The following is a 27,628-nucleotide window of genomic DNA, read 5'->3' as shown; positions in this document are numbered from 1 at the left end:
ATGTGGGTCTGGGTGCAACGTGGGGAGGTCCTGCCAGATGTGGCTCTGGGTGTTGTATGGGGAGGTGCTGCCAGATGTGGGTCGGTGTGTAGTTCTTGGGAGCTGCTGTTGATTGGTCGGGGTGTAGTCTCACGAGATTAAATCTTTGTTTTATTTTGGGATGAACATGTACCAGGCAATCAGTGCGCTACTCATATGTAGGAAGTAACAGCTCTAACAAATTGTACAAATTTATCGTTATTGGATGTAATGTGAGTCTGTATTGCCTGTTGAGTTTATTGGCGAAGCCAGATAGAATGAATTAGTGTGGGCTTGGAATCACGGTCAGGTCACTGTTAGTGTACTTTGGGAAGATTTGGGTGAGGCACTGCAGGATGAGAGGTAGGGATAGAAGAAAAATAGGTAAAATTGGATCGGTGCCTACGCAATCAACCACTGGTTTACCCACATATATACATATTTAACCTTAATTAAAACTAACTGACTAAAACATCCGCGCTTCTGGAGCGCTGTGATCTCAACATACATCGTGCACCTGGTATCATTGATGTATTCACCAGGGAATGGTCGCGACATAGTACATGTTTAGACACTTGTAGGTGAGGCTAGCTCTCACCAAAATGTCACCTACAGATTATATCGGGAATATTTAGAATTATGTGCTCCTTGAAAGTTGCCAGTTGTAGTGTATAGTCGCCAATAGTATTGGATAGTTCTTGTGAGTGATGAGTCCCGCCCCACTGTAGTATTGTCACAGTATTCAGTAATGCCCTACTTTCATTCACACCACCTATAGTATTGTCACAGTATTCTGTATTACCGTACGTTCATTCACACCGCCTGTGGTATTGTCACAGCATCCATCGTTGCCGTGTGTTCATTCACACCGCCAGTAGCATTGTTACCGTATCCAGTATTGCCGTACGTGCATTCACACCGCCTGTAGTATTGCCACCGTATCCAGTATTGCCGTAGTATCGCCAGTAGTATTGTCACAGCATTCAGTCTTGCCGTATGTTCATTCACACTGCCTATAGTATTGTCACAGTGAACTGAATTAATGCTGACAATGACAACGATGCATATATCCCTTCATCTATGCTCAACATTAATCGGCTTATCTACACTTGCTTATTTTTGGCCCGTGCGTTACTGTCTTTTCATATGTGTACTTCAAACTGCCCTCTGTTCATACTCAACAACGTGCCATCCATACATACTACAATGATGTACTTTCGCTGTTGACGTGTACTACCTCAGCTATATACTTCACACATTACATTACTTCACATACTGTAGAATGTTCGTACTTCACGAGTCTGTGAATGTGCGGCTGCCGTGCATACATGCTTCATATATTATCCTTGTCGGTGAGATGGTTCTTGAACACATTCTTCAATCTTCCTGAACATGATTAAGTTGACTGTAACACACTTGTGACGTTGACTGTTGCCACTGTGGTATTGCGTATTTAGCGTCCATGTTGTGTTAAAATACCACCCGTATATCAGCGGCGTTGGGTGTTGTGGAATATATTTTTGAAGGCCTTTGTTGTGAAGAAATCATGAGTCAGGTTTGTTGACACTTAATCTGAACATCCAATGAAATGTTTATTCAGCATCGCGGAGAAAGCATCTTCTATCAGGTGTTTACTTGAAGTTCTCTAAACGTCTGTTTGCTATCAGTTTTTTCCTATTGTGCACTTCACGGCTGCAGCAAGGCGTTCTCTCGGTGAGTTAGAAGATCGCGATCGGGTAAACACTCGGAACACTCTCGCCATCTGACGCACATCTCGGATGTTAGTCATGTTACACTGGAATGCTGGGATATGTACTCCAGCAGGTGAAGACTGCAGGTCTCTGGCACAGGGGTTTGTACTATTGTATGGCTACTGCATGCTACTGCTGTTGCTGTCCGGCTACTGGCGGCTGCTGTCTTGCTGCTGTATGGCTACTGGTGGCAACTGTATGGATATGCATGGCAGATGTTGGCTGCTGTGTGGCTACTGATGGCTGCTGTATGGCTAGTGATGGCTATTGTATGGCTACTGATGTCTGCTGTGTGGCTACTGTGTGGATACTGCAGGGCTACCGGTGGCTGCTGTATGGCTACTGATAGCTGTTGTGTAGCTACCGGCGGCTGCTGTGTGGCTAGTGATAGCTGTGGTATGGCTACCGGCGGCTGCTGTATGGCTAGTGATAGCTGTGTTATGGCTACCGGCGGTTGCTGTATGGCCAGTTATAGCTGTTGTATGGCTACCGGCGACTGCTGTATGGCTAGTGATAACTGTCGTATGGCTACCGACCACTGCTTAATGGCTGCTGATGGGTACCGTTAATGCAGGGCTGCTGGTATTGTGTGGCCACTACTAGAAGTTGTACATGTCCTCACTGACAGTACTGACAGGTGCTGTCAAGCTGCTCTCGCCTACCTGTGTCTAACACGAATGTATTGATGTATAGCGAGAAGTCTGAGCGAGGCTTTGTGGTGTAGTTTTTCGGTATTGACACATATACTTATGGAAAGGCACGTACTAGTCTATCTATCTAGTAACATGTGTACTTATAGTCAGGCGCCTGGTCATTCTATTAAAGTTTTCAGTTTGAGTTTTCGATTCTACATGTCCGCCTGCCTTCCAAACTTAGTGTAAACCTGTTCGCATTGGTGCCTTATTGTACGTCTACCTGCCTGTCTGTCTGTCTACTTGTCTAGCTGCCTAACTGTACGTCTACCGTCCTATCTGCTTGTCTAGGTACCTAACTGTACATCTACCTGCCTGTCCGTCTACTTTCTAGATGCCTATCTGTCCGTCCTTGTCTAGATGTGTAACCGTACGTTTACCTGCCTGTCTGTCCGTCTTCATGCCTAACTGTACGTCTATCTACATGTCTACTTGTCTAGATGTACGTCTACTGTACGTCCACCTGTCTGTCTATGCCTGGTTCATTCTTAGCTAGGTTTGCAGTATTGCTCAAAAACATGGCGGTAAACGCCAGGGGCTTGATGAGTAAAAAGTAAGAACAAGTGATAAACTATCGTTCTTGCAAAAACGCACCTAACTGTACTAACCCTCTAGAGTTGGGAGAGCTGGGTGCAAGTGGAGGCAACAAGGTAGTGCATGTGTATATACAATCAGTTAGCTGTAGGTGTTGTAGCGAGCAGTAGGGGCTTGTAAAGGTAGACAACAGAGACATCTAACAACTTCACCCACTTCACTAATGTACCGTAAGGGGAGAGAACGTGCTTCACCTCGGGCTATATGGGGAGGGGGTAGAGGAGGCTGGCCATTAATGCGTTACCTCGTGGTTAATCGGAACACTCTTCACCGCAGACTACGTAACACGGTGCATAGCAGGTAGATTGTCAGACAGATCGGGAGCGTCGAAAGAAGAAACAGGCATGTACAATGACAGCACCTGTCTCAGAGACACAGATGGAAACAATAAGACACTATGACACATATTTCAATACGGTGGGACACACAATTAGACACTGAGACACACAACTAGACCCGGAGACACAATTAGACACAGACACAATTAGACACGGAGACACACAAATAGACTCTGAGACACACAATTAAACAATAACATTACAAATGACACGCTAAGACTAACAATTAAACAATGAGACTAAACCGATGTACACACTGACACGAACATTGAGACACTGAGACATTCTGCACACACTGCAATGTTCACATGACGTGAAAGATCCGTGGGGAAGACCATCGCTGCAGACACACACATCGAGGACCTGGGTTCGATTCCTAGGTCCAATGCCTTTATTTGTTGAGGCCCAATGTCTTATGGACGACGGCGACGGGATCGGGCCTGCTTGTGATGCTTGCTTGTGATGCTCGAGTTTTTGGGTATATTTTACAGCCACTTCAAAGGCTTCAGAACATGCAAGGAATGCACAAGGTGCCTGATAATCTCCAGACAGGACCTGTTGAACACGTCAGACACATCTGTAGCTCCATCTTCACAGGTTTCCTTCACATCACTGTGGCATCAGTCAGCGTCGTACACGAAGCTGCAGTACAACACATATTGGAGCTCTGGAGCGTGACGAATACTGGAAAACACTGATAAAAAATATGCCAGGAAACTTGTACCCTAAATCATGTGCCCCAGGTTGATGAGATTTTATGATACTGGAAAACTGGGACTCAAATCTTGGACCCTAGGTGGGTGAGATATTGGGATACCGAAAAAGGACATTACAGGACACAAGACAATGTTGATGCTGTCAACACACTTATTATACGTTTAGGATCCCGGGATCTAACGAAGATTGCGTCCAACAACCTTTTCTCTTTCACAATTGAAGTTTGGAACGTCCAAGGTTTGCGTTCGATTCCCCAAATGAGTGCTTACTGTGAAGCCTATTGTTGGTGTCACCGTACTGATATATTGAAATAGTGCTAACAGTGGTGTCAGATTCTCTCAGTTATACACGGGTTACCTGGGAGACGATGTTTCATGTGCTCCAACAACGTCTCCAATGTGGACATGATATTGTGTCTGGTCGCCCACAATATATCAGAGAGAGAGAGAGAGAGAGAGAGAGAGAGAGAGAGGAGAGAGAGAGAGAGAGAGAGAGAGAGAGAGAGAGAGAGAGAGAGAGAGAGAGAGAGAGAGAGAGAGAGTCAAGCTGATTACACCAGCTACTGTCGGTGGCTCATGTTGAGTGTTTAATCAGTCGTGTTGCCCCAATGTTTTAAATCAGTTATGAAGACGGGCGTGACTCACCAACGCTCCGCCTGGATATCGATCTGTTGAAAGTCCTGGGGACTCAGCTCGCAACACTGACGGGGCTAAAAACATATCGGGGTTTGTTTACAAAGGTATGTTTATTCTCAGTTTCATAAGTTAAAAGACAGGTAATTTTAAGTCTTACCATTACATCACGACACATAGAAACGTACGCCCGCACGCACACACGCGCGCTCCCTTGAGACACTCCCATGCGAATATTGAGAACACGGCGAGCGTCGTTACGTTGAATGGGACAGCGTGAGACCTTGACATTGATATCGCCCTTTAGATCAGAGTGAGTGAGTGAGTGCGGTTTACGCCGCTTTTTGCAAATTTCCAGCTGTATCCCGGCTGGGGCGCTGAGAGCTAAGTGCTGGTTCTATTATATATCGGTGTATTGACAAACATGGTCTCACACTAATGACAAACCGAATTGTAATCTACAGTATACAGTACTAAATATAGCCCTGATATCGTCGCTATAGCAACATAAAACATCACAAACATCACGAGGCACTAAGGTCTGTTCTGAGTGGTGAGATGTGTCAATCTGGAATCTATCTCAGGAATTCAACTATGACATTACACCTACACACAAACAAAAACAAAATATTTGTACATTTCATAATCGCTTCCTCTGATCATTGTCTCCGCAATAAACAACACGGTGTCACCACGCGGCCGAATCTCTCCCATCCCCTACAGTCGATCAATCAGGAACGCCGGGGGTGAGGGAGGGGATGTGACAAGTCACGTCCAATGTTGTGAATCAGGTTCGTCGACATCTTCTGAAGACTTCATCCTGTCGGGAGTCGAGTGTAAACAACACAACGTGACATTGTGACGTCACAGTCAGTTTTGGCACGCCGCGCTCTGCACGTGAATATCCAAACTTCACATATGCAGAACATTATCTTACAAAGCACCCATGGTCTCTCAGTGGATGCTGAGTGGAGAAAGAGAAGATTATGGGAGTCCAAAACATGTCAGCTCCACAGCTTTAGGAAACCGTGGCAATATACACAGTTGCTTATTTCGAGAGTTACCCACATCCAGTTTAGGGGTGTTTGTGTGATGAAATTCGTTATTCATACACGCATGAGGAATATCCAACTTAACCTTATCCCAACACTCCACAAAATCTCACCCCACCTCTCACCCCATGATCCATACAGCCTAACTTTAACACTCCATAATCCACACAGTCTCACCACTACACCCCATAATACACACAGTCTCACCACTACACCCCATAATCCACACAATCTCCCCACTACACCCCACAATCCACACAGTCTCCCCACTACACCCCTTAATCCACACAATCTCCCCACTATTCCCCATACTCCACACAATCTCCCCACTACACCCCATAATCCACACAGTCTCACCACTACACTCCATAATCCACACAACTTCACCACTACACCCCATAATCCACACAATCTCCCCACTACACTCCATAATCCACACAAGCTCTCTACTACACCCCACAATCCACACAATCTCCCCACTACACCCTTTAATCCACACAGTCTCACCCCTACACCCCATAATCCACACAAGTTCACCACTACACCCCATAATCCACACAATCTCCCCACTACACCCCATAATCCACACAATCTCCCCACTACACCCCACAATCCACACAGTCTCCCCACTACACCCCTTAATCCACACAATCTCCCCACTACTCCCCATTCTCCACACAATCACCCCACTACACCCCATAATCCACACAGTCTCCCCACTACACCCCATAATCCACACAGTCTCACCACTACACCCCATAATCCACACAAGTTCACCACTACACCCCATAATCCACACAATCTCCCCACTACACCCCATAATCAACACAAGCTCTCTACTACACCCCATAATCCACACAATCTCACCACTACACTCCATAACTCACACAATCTCACCACTACACCCCCATAATTCACACAATCTCTCCACTACACCCCAATAATTCACACAATCTGTCCACTATACTCTATAATCCACACAGCCTCACTTCCACACCCACGGCGCTGATCAGAACACTTGTCTGTACCGGTGTATGCCGGCCTGCAGTGAACTACACGCTGTAGTTGTTCGTGTAAAGAACTCTCTGACACTGATCACATCGTCCACTATGTGAGAGTAATGTAAACTATGTCTGACTAATGTGTAATCCATAGCTGATAGAAAAACAAATCACTGAAATCCACTGAGAGGATTCCCCCGTTATACCATAGATACTATAAATAACTTGGCAACACCTGTGGAATCCCTCCCTCGTCAGATCAGTGGCATTCTGGGATGAGTCACCAGCCAATCGGCGCCCCCGATACAACAGATTCCTGGCTGTGTTTGTGCGATGCCTTCATTGTTAGTCATTGCCTGGTGACAACAGTTGGCATAATCACCATATTTGATAGTAGTTATTGAAACATTTAAAAACATCTGTTTCGCGTGTCATGTCTGTAACATAGAGATGTTGAACATATAGTAGGGGTGGTTTTGTACATGGCAAGACGTCATGCCTTGACCACCTTTCACCGATAAGATAAGGTAAGATAAAATACGATATTACATGACGTTGGCAATAGTCTATAAACTACAAATATAAACATAAAAGGTACAACGTTATGCAAATACACATAGATGATCCTTATCATAGCAGTTAGAAGCTATGCGATTCATATATCCGGTACATAGTGAGACACAATAAAACACATACGCTATAATGTATAGAACAATGACCTAGGGTGATCAAGAAGTGTTCTATATCGAAGTCTTGTTTTTATGGCGGAACTTTGACATAAGATAATGGGCACGCTCGGTAGGTGTCTTCTGACAGCAGGTTCGATCCTCAGTTTATTAAGAATGGGTGAATTGTTTGTCCCACGACTCGACATTTTATTACGTCATCGTAGTTAAACACGTTGGAGAATCGGATTTCATTCCACAGACTTAATAATGCTGGGATAATGATAAAACGATGTAAATTATTTCATTCTCTCACTTCTCATGATGACGTTTGAAGAGGAATATGAAACTACTTCTGTTGGGGACCTGGACTACTGATCACTTGACCTGAGCTGGTTACTGTGAAACTCACTCAGACGTATATTTGTGTATCTGATGACGTAACTGCCCTGCAAAGAACTATTATCATCCTGCACAAGAAGTGTATATCCTGGGGTTTATAAACTGAAGGCTTCTCTGTTTGTGACTAAGATGTGGAACCCTGTACTTCTGTTTTCAAGCAAAGATACGAGATTTGTTATTGACAATTGTACATGGAGATTAGACAATTATTGAACATCTGCTTAGTAAGCGTTGAAGCATTAGCAGTCGTTATTACCACTGCCACAGCTGTGACGGGTATGTATTGTGAATCGATGCTATTACACTGTATTAGGGATGTCCTGGTTTATACACTCGCTGGTGACTTAAAAGCCGGAATAAACAAGATTTGATTTGGCACTACACCAGATGTCGCAGGCAGCTGGTCTAGGCAAGTTGATCATTGGTCTGTGGCAAGTATGGCGTCCATATTTTCTGTTTGCTACACACGCTGTCACTGCCTCTATGTGCTATTGATAAATAAGGTGTAACATAACAACATCTCCGCCCCTTAACGAACTGCTGTCATTCATCAACGCTCAACTGGTCTTATCATATGTGGTTTTAGCCAGTTCAGATTTACATAGGCGCATCCAGAGTGGGGTTTGTGGGATGTGAGCAGGGGGGCGCACTCCCCCCTTTGTCCTCAAATTTTGTTGAATGACCATTGAAACTCGGGTGAAAATGAAGTGTGCACCCACCCCTTTTCTCAGTAGTGTGCACACTTCTACCCCCACCCAACCTCTTTCTCAAAAAGCTGTACACGTATCCACCCCAGATTTATGTTGTAAAAGTTAAATGGGTCTCACTGATCTGACTGATGGTGTAATGCAATGTATAAATAATGTGACTTGAACTTGGTTCGAATCCCGATTTCTCCCGATTTCTTCAATTTCGTCATCTTTTGTGCTGTCAGCACCATGCACGCTCATGAACCAGCATCAGCACCATGCACGCTCATGAACCAGCGTCAGCACCATGCACGCTCATGAACCAGCGTCAGCACCATGCACGCTCATGAACCAGCGTCCGCACCATGCACGCTCATGAACCAGCGTCAACACCATGCACGCTCATGAACCAGCGTCAACACCATGCACGCTCATGAACCAGCGTCCGCACCATGCACGCTCATGAACCAGCGTCAGCACCATGCACGCTCATGAACCAGCGTCAGCACCATGCACGCTCATGAACCAGCGTCAACACCATGCACGCTCATGAACCAGCGTCAGCACCATGCACGCTCATGAACCAGCGTCCGCACCATGCACGCTCATGAACCAGCGTCAGCACCATGCACGCTCATGAACCAGCGTCCGCACCATGCACGCTCATGAACCAGCGTCAGCACCATGCACGCTCATGAACCAGCGTCAACACCATGCACGCTCATGAACCAGTGTCCGTACCATACACGCTCATGAACCAGCGTCAACACCATGCACGCTCATGAACCAGTGTCCGTACCATGCACGCTCATGAACCAGCGTCAGCACCATGCACGCTCATGAACCAGCATCAGCACCATGCACGCTCATGAACCAGCGTCAGCACCATGCACACTCATGAACCAGCGTCCGCACCATGCACGCTCATGAACCAGCATCAGCACCATGCACACTCATGAACCAGCATCAGCACCATGCACGCTCATGAACCAGCGTCAGCACCATGCACGCTCATGAACCAGTGTCCGCACCATGCACGCTCATGAACCAGCGTCAACACCATGCACGCTCATGAACCAGTGTCCGTACCATGCACGCTCATGAACCAGCGTCAACACCATGCACGCTCATGAACCAGTGTCCGTACCATGCACGCTCATGAACCAGCGTCAGCACCATGCACGCTCATGAACCAGTGTCCGCACCATGCACGCTCATGAACCAGTGTCCGTACCATGCACGCTCATGAACCAGCGTCAGCACCATGCACGCTCATGAACCAGCGTCCGCACCATGCACGCTCATGAACCAGCGTCAACACCATGCACGCTCATGAACCAGCGTCAACACCATGCACGCTCATGAACCAGCGTCCGCACCATGCACGCTCATGAACCAGCGTCCGCACCATGCACGCTCATGAACCAGCGTCAACACCATGCACGCTCATGAACCAGTGTCCGTACCATGCACGCTCATGAACCAGCGTCAGCACCATGCACGCTCATGAACCAGTGTCCGCACCATGCACGCTCATGAACCAGCGTCAACACCATGCACGCTCATGAACCAGCATCAGCACCATGCACGCTCATGAACCAGCGTCCGCACCATGCACGCTCATGAACCAGTGTCCGCACCATGCATGCTCATGAACCAGCGTCAACACCATGCACGCTCATGAACCAGTGTCCGTACCATGCACGCTCATGAACCAGCGTCAGCACCATGCACGCTCATGAACCAGTGTCCGTACCATGCACGCTCATGAACCAGCGTCAGCACCATGCACGCTCATGAACCAGCGTCCGCACCATGCACGCTCATGAACCAGCATCAGCACCATGCACGCTCATGAACCAGCGTCCGCACCATGCACGCTCATGAACCAGCGTCCGCACCATGCACGCTCATGAACCAGCGTCAACACCATGCACGCTCATGAACCAGTGTCCGTACCATGCACGCTCATGAACCAGCGTCAACACCATGCACGCTCATGAACCAGTGTCCGTACCATGCACGCTCATGAACCAGCGTCAACACCATGCACGCTCATGAACCAGTGTCCGTACCATACACGCTCATGAACCAGCGTCAACACCATGCACGCTCATGAACCAGCGTCAGCACCATGCACGCTCATGAACCAGCGTCAGCACCATGCACGCTCATGAACCAGCATCAGCACCATGCACGCTCATGAACCAGCGTCAGCATCATGCACGCTCACGAACCAGCCTCCGCACCATGCACGCTCATGAACCAGCGTCAACACCATGCACGCTCATGAACCAGCGTCCGCACCATGCACGCTCATGAACCAGTGTCCGCACCATGCACGCTCATGAACCAGCGTCAACACCATGCACGCTCATGAACCGGCGTCAACACCATGCACGCTCATGAACCAGCCTCCGCACCATGCACGCTCATGAACCAGCGTCCGCACCATGCACGCTCATGAACCAACGTCCGCACCATGCACGCTCATGAACCAGCGTCAGCACCATGCACGCTCATGAACCAGCATCAGCACCATGCACGCTCATGAACCGGCGTCAACACCATGCACGCTCATGAACCAGCCTCCGCACCATGCACGCTCATGAACCAGCGTCCGCGCCATGCACGCTCATGAACCAGCGTCCGCACCATGCACGCTCATGAACCAGCGTCAGCACCATGCACGCTCATGAACCAGCATCAGCACCATGCACGCTCATGAACCAGCGTCAGCACCATGCACGCTCATGAACCGGCGTCAACACCATGCACGCTCATGAACCAGCCTCCGCACCATGCACGCTCATGAACCAGCGTCCGCACCATGCACGCTCATGAACCAGCGTCCGCACCATGCACGCTCATGAACCAGCGTCAGCACCATGCACGCTCATGAACCAGCATCAGCACCATGCACGCTCATGAACCAGCGTCAGCACCATGCACGCTCATGAACCAGCGTCCGCACCATGCACGCTCATGAACCAGCCTCAGCACCATGCACGCTCATGAACCAGCGTCAACACCATGCACGCTCATGAACCAGCGTCCGCACCATGCACGCTCATGAACCAGCGTCCGCACCATGCACGCTCATGAACCAGCGTCAACACCATGCACGCTCATGAACCAGTGTCCGTACCATGCACGCTCATGAACCAGCGTCAACACCATGCACGCTCATGAACCAGTGTCCGCACCATGCACGCTCATGAACCAGCGTCAACACCATGCACGCTCATGAACCAATGTCCGTACCATACACGCTCATGAACCAGCGTCAACACCATGCACGCTCATGAACCAGCGTCAGCACCATGCACGCTCATGAACCAGCGTCAGCACCATGCACGCTCATGAACCAGCATCAGCACCATGCACGCTCATGAACCAGCGTCAGCATCATGCACGCTCACGAACCAGCCTCCGCACCATGCACGCTCATGAACCAGCGTCAACACCATGCACGCTCATGAACCAGCGTCCGCACCATGCACGCTCATGAACCAGTGTCCGCACCATGCACGCTCATGAACCAGCGTCAACACCATGCACGCTCATGAACCGGCGTCAACACCATGCACGCTCATGAACCAGCCTCCGCACCATGCACGCTCATGAACCAGCGTCCGCACCATGCACGCTCATGAACCAGCGTCCGCACCATGCACGCTCATGAACCAGCGTCAACACCATGCACGCTCATGAACCAGTGTCCGTACCATGCACGCTCATGAACCAGTGTCCGTACCATGCACGCTCATGAACCAGCGTCAACACCATGCACGCTCATGAACCAGCGTCCGCACCATGCACACTCATGAACCAGCGTCAGCACCATGCACGCTCATGAACCAGCGTCCGCACCATGCACGCTCATGAACCAGCATCAGCACCATGCACGCTCATGAACCAGCGTCCGCACCATGCACGCTCATGAACCAGCGTCCGCACCATGCACGCTCATGAACCAGCGTCCGCACCATGCACGCTCATGAACCAGCGTCAACACCATGCACGCTCATGAACCAGTGTCCGTACCATGCACGCTCATGAACCAGTGTCCGTACCATGCACGCTCATGAACCAGCGTCAACACCATGCACGCTCATGAACCAGTGTCCGTACCATACACGCTCATGAACCAGCGTCAACACCATGCACGCTCATGAACCAGCGTCAGCACCATGCACGCTCATGAACCAGCGTCAGCACCATGCACGCTCATGAACCAGCATCAGCACCATGCACGCTCATGAACCAGCGTCAGCATCATGCACGCTCATGAACCAGCCTCCGCACCATGCACGCTCATGAACCAGCGTCAACACCATGCACGCTCATGAACCAGCGTCCGCACCATGCACGCTCATGAACCAGTGTCCGCACCATGCACGCTCATGAACCAGCGTCAACACCATGCACGCTCATGAACCAGCCTCCGCACCATGCACGCTCATGAACCAGCGTCCGCACCATGCACGCTCATGAACCAGCGTCCGCACCATGCACGCTCATGAACCAGCGTCAACACCATGCACGCTCATGAACCAGCATCAGCACCATGCACGCTCATGAACCAGCGTCTGCACCATGCACGCTCATGAACCAGCGTCAACACCATGCACGCTCATGAACCAGTGTCCGTACCATGCACGCTCATGAACCAGCGTCAACACCATGCACGCTCATGAACCAGTGTCCGTACCATGCACGCTCATGAACCAGCGTCAGCACCATGCACGCTCATGAACCAGCGTCAGCACCATGCACGCTCATGAACCAGCATCAGCACCATGCACGCTCATGAACCAGCGTCAGCATCATGCACGCTCACGAACCAGCGTCCGCACCATGCACGCTCATGAACCAGCGTCCGCACCATGCACGCTCATGAACCAGCATCAGCACCATGCACGCTCATGAACCAGCGTCAGCACCATGCACGCTCATGAACCAGCGTCCGCACCATGCACGCTCATGAACCAGCATCAGCACCATGCACGCTCATGAACCAGCGTCCGCACCATGCACGCTCATGAACCAGCGTCCGCACCATGCACGGTCATGAACCAGCGTCAACACCATGCACGCTCATGAACCAGCATCAGCACCATGCACGCTCATGAACCAGCGTCCGCACCATGCACGCTCATGAACCAGCGTCAACACCATGCACGCTCATGAACCAGTGTCCGTACCATGCACGCTCATGAACCAGCGTCAACACCATGCACGCTCATGAACCAGTGTCCGTACCATGCACGCTCATGAACCAGCGTTAGCACCATGCACGCTCATGAACCAGCGTCCGCACCATGCACGCTCATGAACCAGCCTCCGCACCATGCACGCTCATGAACCAGCGTCAACACCATGCACGCTCATGAACCAGCGTCCGCACCATGCACGCTCATGAACCAGTGTCCGCACCATGCACGCTCATGAACCAGCGTCAACACCATGCACGCTCATGAACCGGCGTCAACACCATGCACGCTCATGAACCAGCGTCAGCACCATGCACGCTCATGAACCAGCGTCCGCACCATGCACGCTCATGAACCAGCGTCAACACCATGCACGCTCATGAACCAGCGTCCGCACCATGCACGCTCATGAACCAGTGTCCGCACCATGCACGCTCATGAACCAGCGTCAGCACCATGCACGCTCATGAACCAGCGTCCGCACCATGCACGCTCATGAACCAGTGTCCGCACCATGCACGCTCATGAAACAGCGTCAACACCATGCACGCTCATGAAACAGCTTCCGCACCATGCACGGTCATGAACCAGCCTCCGCACCATGCACGCTCATGAACCAGCCTCCGCACCATGCACTGTACACGGTGTTTTATCTGAACTGATGTACTGATGTACCTAGATGTGTAGGTGATGATCTCTAAGTACTGATGCGAGTATGGTTATAAGCCGCTTTTAGCAATACCACGGCGGAGGACACCAGGAATGGGCACCACACATTGCACCCATGTGGGGAATCGAACCCGGATCTCCAAATGACTAAGTACTGATGTACCTATACGTGCAGGTGATGCTGTAATAGTACTGGTATACCTGGAGGTGTAGGTGATGATTTCTAAGTACTGATGTACCTAGACGTGCAGGTGATGCCGTATTAGTACTGGTGTACCTAGAGGTGTAGGTGATGATTTCTAAGTACTGATGTACCTAGACGTGCAGGTGACGTTGCTGAGATGCATGTCTTCCTTCACCGGATGTGGCAACAGCGGCTGATGTAGAACACGTGCTGCACGTGTAGTTGCTGCCCCACCGAACTGCGCTAACTGGCGTCTCACCGCACCATTGCATTAACTGCAGCTTCCCAGCGTTACTGTTTATCCCCACCCAGAGATTCTTCCCCTATCTCCCCCTATCCATCCCACCTTACCTAAGATTGTTCTGACAATAACCTTGGTTACGTTCCTCTATTATCAGTTCGTATATGTTCTTTTTATGAGCGACCCGTGAAGGTCTCGGGGTAGAATAGGCCTTCAGCAACCCATGCTTGCCATAAAAGGTGACTATGCTTGTCGTAAGAGGCGACTAACGGGATCGGGTGGTCAGATTAGCTGACTTGGTTGACACATGTCATCGGTTCCCCATTGCGCAGATCGATGCTCATGTTATTGATCACTGGATTGTCTGGTCCAGACTCGATTATTTACAGACCGTCGCCATATAGCTGGAATATTGCTAAGTGCGACGTAAAACTAAACTCACTCACTCACACTCTTTTTATGAGCAGGCTGTTGTAGGGACAGACGTGCGTTTACGCGTGACGAAAGTCAGTCGGGGTGGTTTCTCTACCAATGTTCACTAGCCGTAATCCAACATTTATGTATGACAACAAATTTTGCAACAGTCATTGTGTATTCCACCATGTATGTTGATCTTATTTATGTTACTGTCATTTGCCATATCCAGTCATGTATGGAGGTGTGTGCAGGTGGGGCCATTGTTACCATTCATGCTGGTTGTGAGTGACATAGGTCAAGTATTTGTGCACGCTCAGCAGTGTTCTGTTCCACGACCAAAATAATGCTTTCTGTATTTTGAAATATTATATTTATACTGCATTATATTTAAACGGTTGACCAGACTGATCCCATAAGTTGGGTCTAAATCCTACGTCTAATGTCAATTTGCTCGCTTCACGACATTACACTTCCACGTGGTGATGATACGCAGTTGATACTGAACCCACTCACTCACTCACTCACTCATACAGCCATGTAGCCCTGTAAACGCCCTGTAACAGATCATGTGACCTCTCAGTAGACTCGCTCACCAACAACACGCCCTCCCGTAATTGCTGGCCTCAGTAATGTGGCATCTTAATGACTGCATACAGACAAGAAGGCTGTGTTTTACATTCGGAGTTAATGAAGAGTTTGTTGCCAAGGAATTCATTCTGTTTGGAAACAACGACGTTCTGGTGCCATGTAGTTTTTTCAGTATCTGTAGTTGAAGAGAAAGACTAACTAGTGGAGGAAGTAAAAATCTCCTTCCTCGTTGTTAATGCACATATTTCGCCAACCAGACTGTAGCCTGCACATGTTTTAGTGTGTCATATGATTTAGTTGGTGGCGGCGGTCTGTAAATAATTAAGTCTTGACCAAATAGTCCAGCGATCAACATCCTGCTGATCGACATACGCAACTGGGATACGATGACGTGTCAACAAAGTCAGCGAGACTGACACTGCAGTCCTGTTAGTCAACTCTTACAACCATGCGTATGGTGAAGACCAATTCTACCCCGGATCATCACGGTCCTGTCACACAATTGTTTGCAGGGACTAAGTAAACGACGATGCACATCAATTCCGAATAACCAGCTATGCAGCCACGCGGTGGTAAAAGTTCCCTAGTTTAGAAAAGAAATGTCGTGCATGTTTCTACCCACTTTGAAGGGAAAGGTCGAGGGCAGACTGGCATTCCAGGATAAATCCAGATCAGAGAACTGTTCCAGTAGACCATGACATATCTGGGGATATTCTATCCACGATGGAATGAGGTAGATGTCAGGTTCACCTGGCCCCGGCGTGATGATGCACACATCACCTGATGTAGCCCACCACGTATGGGTGCCTGCCTCACCCAAGCACAGATGTCAATGACCCGCCAGACGGCGCTCATTATTCGTCTATTAACAGATGGAAACATTGCCAGGCTAAAATCGCCGTGGTATCGATCACGATGCCTAGCAAAGCGCAACAGCAGCAGAATCACTTGTTAACGAAAAACTGTGTCATTCGAGTCGGCATTGACTCACCAATGCACATGAGAGAGACGACCGTCATTTATCTGTCGTCTGCTACGTCCATGTAGAAGAGACATCAGTTACTCACATCATGCAGGTCTGACCAGTCCGAGAACAGGTTCGGGAATCTGGATTTATCGCCCGATTATATCGTCTGCTTCTACAGCTATCGTCTGCTCACAGCCTCCATCTGCGACTGACTGAGGCAGACGTCTAAAGCATCTGTAATACTATCTCACCAGCATCCACGGTGTGGGATCTCCCAGCAACAAGCTGCATTCTAGAAGTTTTCTATGACCGGCCTCCGTTCGATATATAGCAGCGTGTGAATCAGTCAGCTGACAAACAAACAAAGGACGAGTAGACGGCACAACCCTCTCGGAGTTGGATACGTACAGGGAATACTACACAACTACCGTAAGTAGGACGTTGTTATTCTCTCAGATAACTCAGATCCACCGACATCCAGAAGCCGAGTGCTTTGTAGCTGGTCCGTGGTGCCGGTATACGGGAGAGGGATAAGGGTCGTACACGTCCTCGTGGACAGATGGAGGGAGGGAGGGGATGTGGGGAGGAGGGAGGGGAACGAGTGAAGTATTCAATTTAATACCTTTGTTTTTGACCGACAGACGTTAATTAGCAGAGAGCAAAGGGTCTGATATCTGTTTGTTACTGGACATATTTTCTGTGACCTCAGTGCCGTTACTCACATCATAAAACATTCTGTTGGTATTAATCATGTAACTAGAGGGGTGCAGCTCGCTGCTGTCTGTCAAACAGGCCCGTCACTGGCGCAGCCATTACTTGTATTGTTATGATGACATTTCACCTACTCGTGGAACTTTTTAATAGTCGTGTAGTTCCGAACATTCGTCGTCTTCTGCGTTGCCCCTACTAACGTTGTCCATGTCGCTCAGTTGAACAGTTTATATGCTCCCGTTAACCCCGGAAAATGATTTCAAAGAACTAATTGGAAAAATAACATTCAAATGAAGTTGTTTTTTATGATGTCTAAATTCCTTCAGTTAACATTCAATTAACATCTTTACAGTGTACATTTAAGGTTATGTTCTTCAAACAAATCGGAAACATGTTTGTTAAAGAGAGTGAATGTTACTCTGAACCTTTACCGCGTATACTGTTGTACTGTAGGGGACGCGTGTTGTATACAATGGATTCCTTCCGCAACAAGCCCTTCCTACAGTCCATTTGCCTCACCATCACCCTGACAGACCAACACACCCTCTCTAGAACTAAACTCCAGACCGTCCCTACAGACCCGCCCTTACGGACTTATACTGCCTCCCAACATATCCTACCTACAGACCATCCCTGACAGATCCTTCCCACAAACCTACCTACATTACAGTGTACCAAAGCTTCCCCCTACCCTCCCGACAGCCACGTCCCCACCAGTGTACTGGATTATCGATTGTTTCCAATCACACTGAGTGTACTCGGCTGGCCTTGACCAGGCGACAGTATACACGTCCCCCAGACACTTCCTACAGCCGTCCTGGGATGTAAGGAGCAAGGCAGGCTAATATGTAATGTGGTGGTTACGTATAAAGTAAAGAAAGGCGAGTCTGTTGGATCTCTTGTGTATTTAGGAGGGCAAAGGTATCTATATTTTAAGTTAGAACTAGAAAGCGATAAACATTGGTTGTTGGAGCTGATACATAGAGCAGCGGATGGATGAGTACAGGCTGATAGACCTGATCATGGGATGGTGATAGTGACGTGCTGTCTGACTCCCTCACAACCCTCCTAGACACGTGCTGTCTGACTCCCTCACAACCCTCCTAGACACGTGCTGTCTGACTCCCTCACAACCCTCCTAGACACGTACTGTTGGGAGACTCTCACTCACCACCACCCCAGACACGTGCTGTCTGACTCCCTCACAACCCTCCTAGACACGTACTGTTGGGAGACTCTCACTCACCACCACCCCAGACACGTGTTGTCTGACTCCCTCACAACCCTCCTAGACACGTACTGTTGGGAGACTCTCATTCACCACCACCCTAGACACGTGCTGTTGGGAGATACACTGGTTAAACTCCCAGACAAGTGCTGTTGAGAGACTGTTACTCACCTACCCATTAGAACACCTGCTGTTTGGAGACTCTCACTCACAAACCCATTAGACACGTGCTGTAGAGAATTTTCACTCACCAACCCATTAGACACGTGCATTTGGAAGACTCTCACTCACCAATCCACTTGACACGTGCTGTTGGGAAACGCTCTGACGGTGAAATTGAACGATGGCGTTTATTTGTTAATAGTGGACAAAAGAATAGGGAATACATTTGTCCTGCAGTTTTTGTTTTAACCAATCTTGGAAAAGTGGATATACCTTGTATGTGACGTTATGTTAGACAAGCACATTCATGTTTAAACATACATAACACGTCGCTAAAGTAGCCCTGTCATGTACGGAAGGGGATCTCCTGACCAGGGAATTGCAGGTGTTTTTGTGAAGCATTCCGTTTGTATAACTTTCTTGCTTTTAACCACCACTTACACGATGCTCTGGAGATAGCGTTGTGAGGACTCGCATATGACTGTAACATGACACACGGCAGCAACACGCCAACACTGCCGTACATGTTACGCATGTCTCAAATATGCTATGTATTTCTGGCAAGGTGTTCAATCAGAACATTAGCTGCCATACATCTCGTCAAGCAGTACCTGTTGATGGGTCGGCACTGGGGTATCTGACGCCTAGTCTCGTCAAACAGTATCATTTAATGGAAGCACACCCAGCTGCACATTCTGAACTAAGGTACATGGCATTATTAATGGTGATATGAAACATTATTTGGTGTGACCAGGGACTGTGAGACGCCTATGGAGTCCTATGACGGGTGTAATGACAACTGTGCGGTTTGTTTACTGGAGGAGGACGTCTTAAAGCTCTGACTGGGATGAATAGGGAGCGATCCTTTCACCTGGTAACGGCACACTTGGTATGAATGACTGCGCTGCTTGTACGCGCTACTCGCGGTGAAGGGAGTGTCTGTACATTCATGATATTGCTGTCAGGTGGGGAAGAATGCAATGCTTGAGGAGCCTGATTTACAGATCATGCACGGACTTCCTGCCTTCCCTCGGGGTAACTGAACTTTCACCAGTAGAGTGCGGCCATTCAGTAATTACTTGACCGATCCATCAGTCCAGGCTGTCCGCCATGTTGATGGCGTCACAGCTGGCAGACGATGCTGGAATGTTGTGGCACGTGCCAACAGAGACCAGACTGTCCGTGTGGGGAGAAGAGTGAAGTGTTATGAGGTGCTCCATACACGATTGTCTGAACCAGTCCGTGTACGATCAGAATTTAGTCTGTCTCACAGTCCCTGAACCACATTATTTTGCTGACTGCCTTCTCTTCGGTGCTAAAGCCTTAAGTGAAGCAAGTCAGGTTCTGAACCTCTATATATTCAGAGATTAAGTCTAGAACAGACATCAACATTAGGTTGGGGAGATAATACCCCGATCTAGTTAGTCTAGGCTGTGTAACAAATATCCGATGGTATCTCCAGTGGATGGTGACGTCTGCTGGTTTGTCAGTCACTGTCCCTGCTTCATTTAATCTCTGGAGTAATGCTAACGCTAAGTGAATGGGTGGGTTTCATTTCTTCTGTTCCTGACACTTACGTCTGAACCTTTGTTTCAACACCATAACCTTTTGATACTGATCATATATCACATTCTCGCCAATAATGGATGGAAACCATCTGGTACTGGACATATATCACACTCTCACCGACAACTTTTTCATGCTGACCATATATCATATTCTCACCGACAATAGAGGACAGCTATTTGATATGGAATTTATGTTTATCATATTCTCACCGACAATAGAGGACAGCTATTTGATATGGAATATATATTTATCATATTCTCACCGACAATAGACGACAGCTTGTTATTGTCTACTTCTATCCAAATGGAGAGCAACCACATTCGATATGTATTAAAAAAAAAAAATGCAACTACGATGACAGCAGGAAAGCCATTTGATACTGAACATGTAAGACCCATTTACACCAATACAGGGGAACCATTTCACACTGAACACGTTCTTAACATCAGGTGAGAAAACCAACTTGACGCTGAACATGCACCATACATCCTTGTTATCTATACAGTATACTCATTCTTCTTATCATCAATGCTGGGCAACTGTTTTCTGTGGACTGCACCTTTACTGCATACTTCACTTATGTTTACCTTATTTGTGTTCTGATTGATGTTTGTTGGTTTAGTAAATGGAGGAGAAAGTAACTCGTGTTATTTTGCTGTCAGTCTGATGTGCCCACTGAGAAGAGAAACAGAGGCTGGTGTCACACACGAGTAGACAAGAGATTTGGCAGGGATAAGGAGCTCAGCCATCTTGAATCAGTCAGGTGGAGATAACTCTCAACTCTGACCATCAGATAACATAGCGCGAGAAGGAACAGATATTCACCTGTCAGATAGGCTGATATTGTTTCTGTAAATATTGTGAACTGCTGGTGGAAGGTATGTTTTCAGGGCAGCAGATGCGCTTGGTACGCGTCTGGAGTGAGGTGTAAGGCTGCAGTGGAGTGAGGTGTAGGGCTGCAGTGGAGTGAGGCGTAGGGCTGCAGTGGAGTGAGGTGTAGGGCTGCAGTGGTGTAGGGCTACAGTTGAGTGAGGTGTAGAGCTGCAGTGGAGTGAGGTGTAATGCTGCAGTGGAGTGAGGTGTAGGGCCGCAGTGGAGTGAGGTGTAGAGCTGCAGTGGTTTGAGGTGTAGAGCTGCAGTGGAGTGAGGTGTAGGGTTACATATGTGTGTGTGATATTTTGATTGATTTTGTTCATGGCATGCAAGGAGGTCACTTTCACGGATTCATTCACATTGTACATGCTTCTACATGAAAATCATCACACCCCTTGCCGTGAATCATGAACAGTCCCTAAGTAAATGACAATTCGAGTCCACGCAAGTGCTCTTTTCTATTTAAATGAAGTCGGTTAATTCTTTAAAAGATATTTTCTGAGGCAGCATTAGTCTATAGCTTGAGTATAGTTGTCTATGAACACATGCACTCTATGTTGTATGCAAAGGAGCCTGTTTCCGGTCGGCAATATCTGGTTCGGAATGGTGGATACGTCTGTGAAAATAGTCTCGCTTCTGTATCGTGTTTAGTGAAGGACATGCGCCTCCCCGTGGATCTGGTGTCGGACTTCTCATAGACATCTAACCAGGCGTGGCCACGAGCCGTCAATCTGGGCTATTAGTGCCCGACGGGGCGTCCCAGCATGACGTCATCGTATCTACCTTCACGCCGACTTCCGGTGCTATCACACGGGGCAACATCAACCATATCGCACACAGGTTATCACGTGGATCATATCTCACGGGGGGTGACTGATGGGGCTACACGAGATGAAGCGGGAGGGGTGGGTAGGCATTTTACCTGCAGATAATCTTATGTCTGTACTTATGTTGCTCATACTTAGACTGCTAATACAGAGGTTGAAATTTTTTCACGAGCAAGGAGCTACCGAGGGCATGGCACTCGGATGGTCAGTTACATCATGGACAATAGCAGATGGGTCAGTTCTTAATGATAGTGACTCGATTTGGTGACTATACCTTCGGCGGGGTGGTGGGGATGGTCCTGGGGGCAAGGGACATCTTCAGTTTTTTTCAGTGGATTTTTTTTTAAGTTGGAGAGTTGGATAAGGACTAATGTTATGGATGAACAACTCTTTTATTCAGGTGATGCGACATTTCGATACAGATTTTTGTATCGTTGTCACGCAAGAATGAATGAGGTGGGGAACAGGGGATTTGCCCTTATCCATCTTCATGCTGTTTATACCTTGAGAGTGACAAGTGGTTCACTAGTGGTTCACACTCGCATATTAGCCGTGTATGTAAATCGGCTGTGAATTGATAATGCTGTCTTGGGGAAAGTATCTATTTCTGGGCATGTATCAGCCTGTTATAAATAATGGTTCTCATTCTACCTGTATTAGCACACAGGGCTGGGATGGAGTTCAGAGGTCGGATATGTCAAGTTATTCTCATTATAAACAGGAAAAATCAAGTAGTTGCTCCTTACCATGCATATGACATAAGCACAGGCTCTCTCCTTACCATGCATATGACATAAGCACAGGCTTTCTCCTTGCCATATATATGATATTAGCACAGGCTCTCTCCTTACCATGCATATGACATGAGCACAGGCTTTCTCCTTGCCATATATATGATATTAGCACAGGCTCTCTCCTTACCATGCATATGACATAAGCACAGGCTTTCTCCTTACCATATATATGATATTAGCACAGGCTCTCTCCTTACCATGCATATGACATAAGCACAGGCTTTCTCCTTACCATATATATGATATTAGCACAGGCTCTCTCCTTACCATGCATATGACATAAGCACAGGCTTTCTCCTTACCATATATATGATATTAGCACAGGCTCTCTCCTTACCATGCATATGACATAAGCACAGGCTTTCTCCTAACCATATATATGATATTAGCACAGGCTCTCTCCTTACCATGCATATGACATAAGCACAGGCTTTCTCCTTACCATATATATGATATTAGCACAGGCTCTCTCCTTACCATGCATCTGACATAAGCACAGGCTTTCTCCTTACCATATATATGGTATTAGCACAGGCTCTCTCCTTACCATGCATATGACATAAGCACAGGCTTTCTCCTTACCATATATATGGTATTAGCACAGGCTCTCTCCTTACCATGCATATGACATAAGCACAGGCTTTCTCCTTACCATATATATGGTATTAGCACAGGCTCTCTCCTTACCATGCATATGACATAAGCACAGGCTTTCTCCTTACCATATATATGATATTAGCACAGGCTCTCTCCTTACCATGCATATGACATAAGCACAGGCTTTCTCCTTACCATATATATGATATTAGCACAGGCTCTCTCCTTACCATGCATATGACATAAGCACAGGCTTTCCCCTTACCATATATATGATATTAGCACAGGCTCTCTCCTTACCATGCATATGACATAAGCACAGGCTTTCTCCTTACCATATATATGATATTAGCACAGGCTCTCTCCTTACCATGCATATGACATAAGCACAGGCTTTCTCCTTACCATATATATGGTATTAGCACAGGCTCTCTCCTTACCATGCATATGACATAAGCACAGGCTTTCTCCTTACCATATATATGGTATTAGCACAGGCTCTCTCCTTACCATGCATATGACATAAGCACAGGCTTTCTCCTTACCATATATATGATATTAGCACAGGCTCTCTCCTTACCATGCACATGACATAAGCACAGGCTTTCTCCTTACCATATATATGGTATTAGCACAGGCTCTCTCCTTACCATGCATATGACATAAGCACAGGCTTTCTCCTTACCATATATATGGTATTAGCACAGGCTCTCTCCTTACCATGCATATGACATAAGCACAGGCTTTCTCCTTGCCATATATATGATATTAGCACAGGCTCTCTCCTTACCATGCATATGACATAAGCACAGGCTTTCTCCTTACCATATATATGGTATTAGCACAGGCTCTCTCCTTACCATGCATATGACATAAGCACAGGCTTTCTCCTTACCATATATATGGTATTAGCACAGGCTCTCTCCTTACCATGCATATGACATAAGCACAGGATTTCTCCTTGCCATATATATGATATTAGCACAGGCTCTCTCCTTACCATGCATATGACATAAGCACAGGCTTTCTCCTTACCATATATATGATATTAGCACAGGCTCTCTCCTTACCATGCATATGACATAAGCACAGGCTTTCTCCTTACCATATATATGATATTAGCACAGGCTCTCTCCTTACCATGCATATGACAGAAGCACAGGCTTTCTCCTTGCCATATATATGATATTAGCACAGGCTCTCTCCTTACCATGCATATGACATAAGCACAGGCTTTCTCCTTACCATATATATGATATTAGCACAGGCTCTCTCCTTACCATGCATATGATGAGGTATAAGGATGATGTATTGAGGTATGTGAAGACGTGACTCCTTCTTACCGGCCGGCCGATGATCTGCAGCCTGAGCTTCTGACGAGGACTACGCCGACTTTCGACACAGATGCAAACCACAGTCCTGAATCTGTGAAGGTCTCATTCTGGCTTAAAGCTGCGCACATCAACATAATGATTGAAAGCAGTCAAGCAAGGTTCTCATGATTAATTGCGCATGTCTACATTCCACTCGTACCAGATGCGTGTCTCCCGCGTGAAGATAACGGTTTGCAGGTACATGATCAGCGTAGCAGAGATGGGATTTTAATAAAGGTTTTGTTTAAGCACGGCCAACAAAATGAACAAACGGTTAAGCGTTTTCCTAACTCTATAAATATACCGACATTAAAGTACCCCAGTGTCCCTGAAGTCGGCGAACAGTTATAGAATTCTTATGTTGTTATGAAATGATGTCACGTGGTCTCTTGGATACGCCGGATACTATGTATGTTGACTGTATGCAAGTGTAAATACATCATGTCGGTTGCCATGGCAGAAGGAGAGAAAATGTTATGTAATCAAGTTTTATTTGCTTTTTATACCAATTGTTCGCATTTCGACAGCGGACTTGCTATTTTACTTCTCCTTCCTGTAATGCTGTTTCGGGGAGCAACCCTCTATGTTGTACTGAAAGATCTGGCCATAAACTACATGTCTATATTTGGTACTCCTGAGATGTATTTATCGATACAGCCATTACCAGAGGCTGGCAGTACATCCATCACTTGTCACTGACGTGCGATTGTACAAATCAATGTCCCAAACAGAGAAACATAACAAGCCTATCTCCGACTGTTTGCCGAGTTTTCGGCGGCTGTAAGCGCTATATAGTTAATAGTCCGTCTTCCATGCGTAACACAAGTCGATATGTTACGGACGTTAGTCTGTGTTCAATTGATTACATCGTCATAACGAGGCCTCTGTGGACATTCCTTGTGTATGTTGCACATTACGTAGAATAATTGATTAGTGCCACGCAGAGCGTGTGGATGTTGAGGAACTTCCGGTAGTGCGAAGCCTCGTAAAGCAGATCATTACGCAGCAACGATAGCGGAGCGCACCTGATTGTGAAATGGAGTGCATGTTCTGTGGATATAAAGTGGAAGAACTTGAAATAGGTTGTAAATCTGTCAACTTAACAACGCACGGTTGGTGCACAGACAGGCGCTGTCCACAGGGTGTAAAACCGTATCAGGCTTTAAGACATTGTACATTAACGGTTATATAATATGAACTGTTCCCTTGTATCGATTATTGATTGACGACATTCGATCTGTTGATAAAACGAATTGGTTTTAATAGTTTTGTTTGATGATGTCAGGGATGTGGTATCGGTCTGTTTTGACTGTTAGAAATGGGCCATATCCGTTTAATGTGTTCAATGTTACTGTCCTCCTCTCTGGCATATATGGATACAGCAACCGGTTATGGATATCTCGGTCAGCAGACAGAGCTAGGACACACGGTGACATCATATATAGGACTGTTGTGTCTCTGGTGTTCACGTCAAGAGTAGGGTGTCTCAGATCATCACGATAGAGCTGTGCATGTTTAGCACATTAGGGTCTATGTCTGTCTTTACTTGTTGTAACTTTGCTTGTTTTTACCTTAGGGCCAGTGTGCCGACAGGACATTACGTTAGGGCCAGTGCGTCGACAGTACATCACGTTAGGGCCAGTGCGTCGACAGGACATCATGTTCGGGCCAGTGTGTCGACAGGACATCACGTTAAGGCCAGTGCGTCGACAGGACATTACGTTAGGGCCAGTCTGTCGACAGTATATTACGTTAGGGCCAGTGTGTCGACAGGACATTACGTTAGGGCCAGTGTGTCGACAGGACATTACGTTAGGGCCAGTGCGTCGACAGGACATCACGTTGGGGCCAGTGTGTCGACAGGACATCACGTTAGGGCCAGTGTGTCGACAGTACATCACGTTAGGGCCAGTGTGTCGACAGGACATCACGTTAGGGCCAATGCGTCGACAATACATCACGTTAGGGCCAGTTTGTCGACAGGACATCACGTTAGGGCCAATGCGTCGACAGGACATCACGTTGGGGCCAGTGCGTCGACAGGACATCACGTTAGGGCCAGTTTGTCGACAGGACATCACGTTAGGGCCAGTGCGTCGACAGGACATCATGTTCGGGCCAGTGTGTCGACAGGACATCACGTTAAGGCCAGTGCGTCGACAGGACATCACGTTAAGGCCAGTGCGTCGACAGTACATTACGTTAGGGCCAGTGTGTCGACAGGACATTACGTTAGGGCCAGTGTGTCGACAGGACATTACGTTAGGGCCAGTGCGTCGACAGGACATCACGTTGGGGCCAGTGTGTCGACAGGACATCACGTTAGGGCCAGTGTGTCGACAGTACATCACGTTAGGGCCAGTGTGTCGACAGGACATCACGTTAGGGCCAATGCGTCGACAATACATCACGTTAGGGCCAGTTTGTCGACAGGACATCACGTTAGGGCCAATGCGTCGACAGGACATCACGTTGGGGCCAGTGCGTCGACAGGACATCACGTTAGGGCCAGTTTGTCGACAGGACATCACGTTAGGGCCAATGCGTCGACAGGACATCACGTTAGGGCCAGTGCGTCGACAGGACATCACGTTTCGACTCTTGACGAGTCGACTGAATAATCTGCTTCTACTGTCCAGGGTAGAATACATGTACACATAA

General features: G+C 47.7%; 2 protein-coding genes across 3 annotated transcripts in view; both read left to right on the top strand.

Annotated features, from left to right (window-relative positions):
• Positions 1–27,628, top strand: LOC137297167 (protein FAM186A-like). Its single transcript, XM_067829181.1, has 2 exons — positions 1–76; positions 26,544–27,628. The coding sequence occupies exons 1-2, from the start codon at positions 1–3 to the stop codon at positions 27,626–27,628; spliced, it is 1,161 nt and encodes a 386-aa protein (XP_067685282.1).
• The window catches only part of LOC137296740 (uncharacterized), a 36,569-nt gene continuing 16,087 nt past the window's right edge, over positions 7,147–27,628 (top strand). The window contains exon 1 of one of the 2 annotated variants that reach the window (XM_067828577.1): positions 7,147–7,322. The gene's annotated coding sequence lies outside the window, so the exon portion shown is untranslated. Of the gene's footprint in view, positions 7,323–16,132; positions 17,263–27,628 lie in introns of those variants that run through there. The other variant, XM_067828576.1, reaches the window with a different exon arrangement.

Source organism: Haliotis asinina, chromosome 9 (genome assembly GCF_037392515.1).
Source record: "Haliotis asinina isolate JCU_RB_2024 chromosome 9, JCU_Hal_asi_v2, whole genome shotgun sequence".
Lineage (NCBI taxonomy): Eukaryota > Metazoa > Mollusca > Gastropoda > Lepetellida > Haliotidae > Haliotis > Haliotis asinina.
The sequence above is the reverse complement of the archived record's forward strand: the minus strand, read 5'-3'. Positions and strand labels throughout refer to the sequence as shown.

Bases quoted from the DNA above. Each gene is read 5' to 3' on its own strand.
- LOC137297167 (XM_067829181.1), top strand. From the start codon at position 1: ATGTGGGTCTGGGTGCAACGTGGGGAGGTCCTGCCAGATGTGGCTCTG. The intron at 77-26,543 runs GTGGGTCGGTGT...TTTTTACCTTAG, and splicing joins ATGGGGAGGTGCTGCCAGAT to GGCCAGTGTGCCGACAGGAC.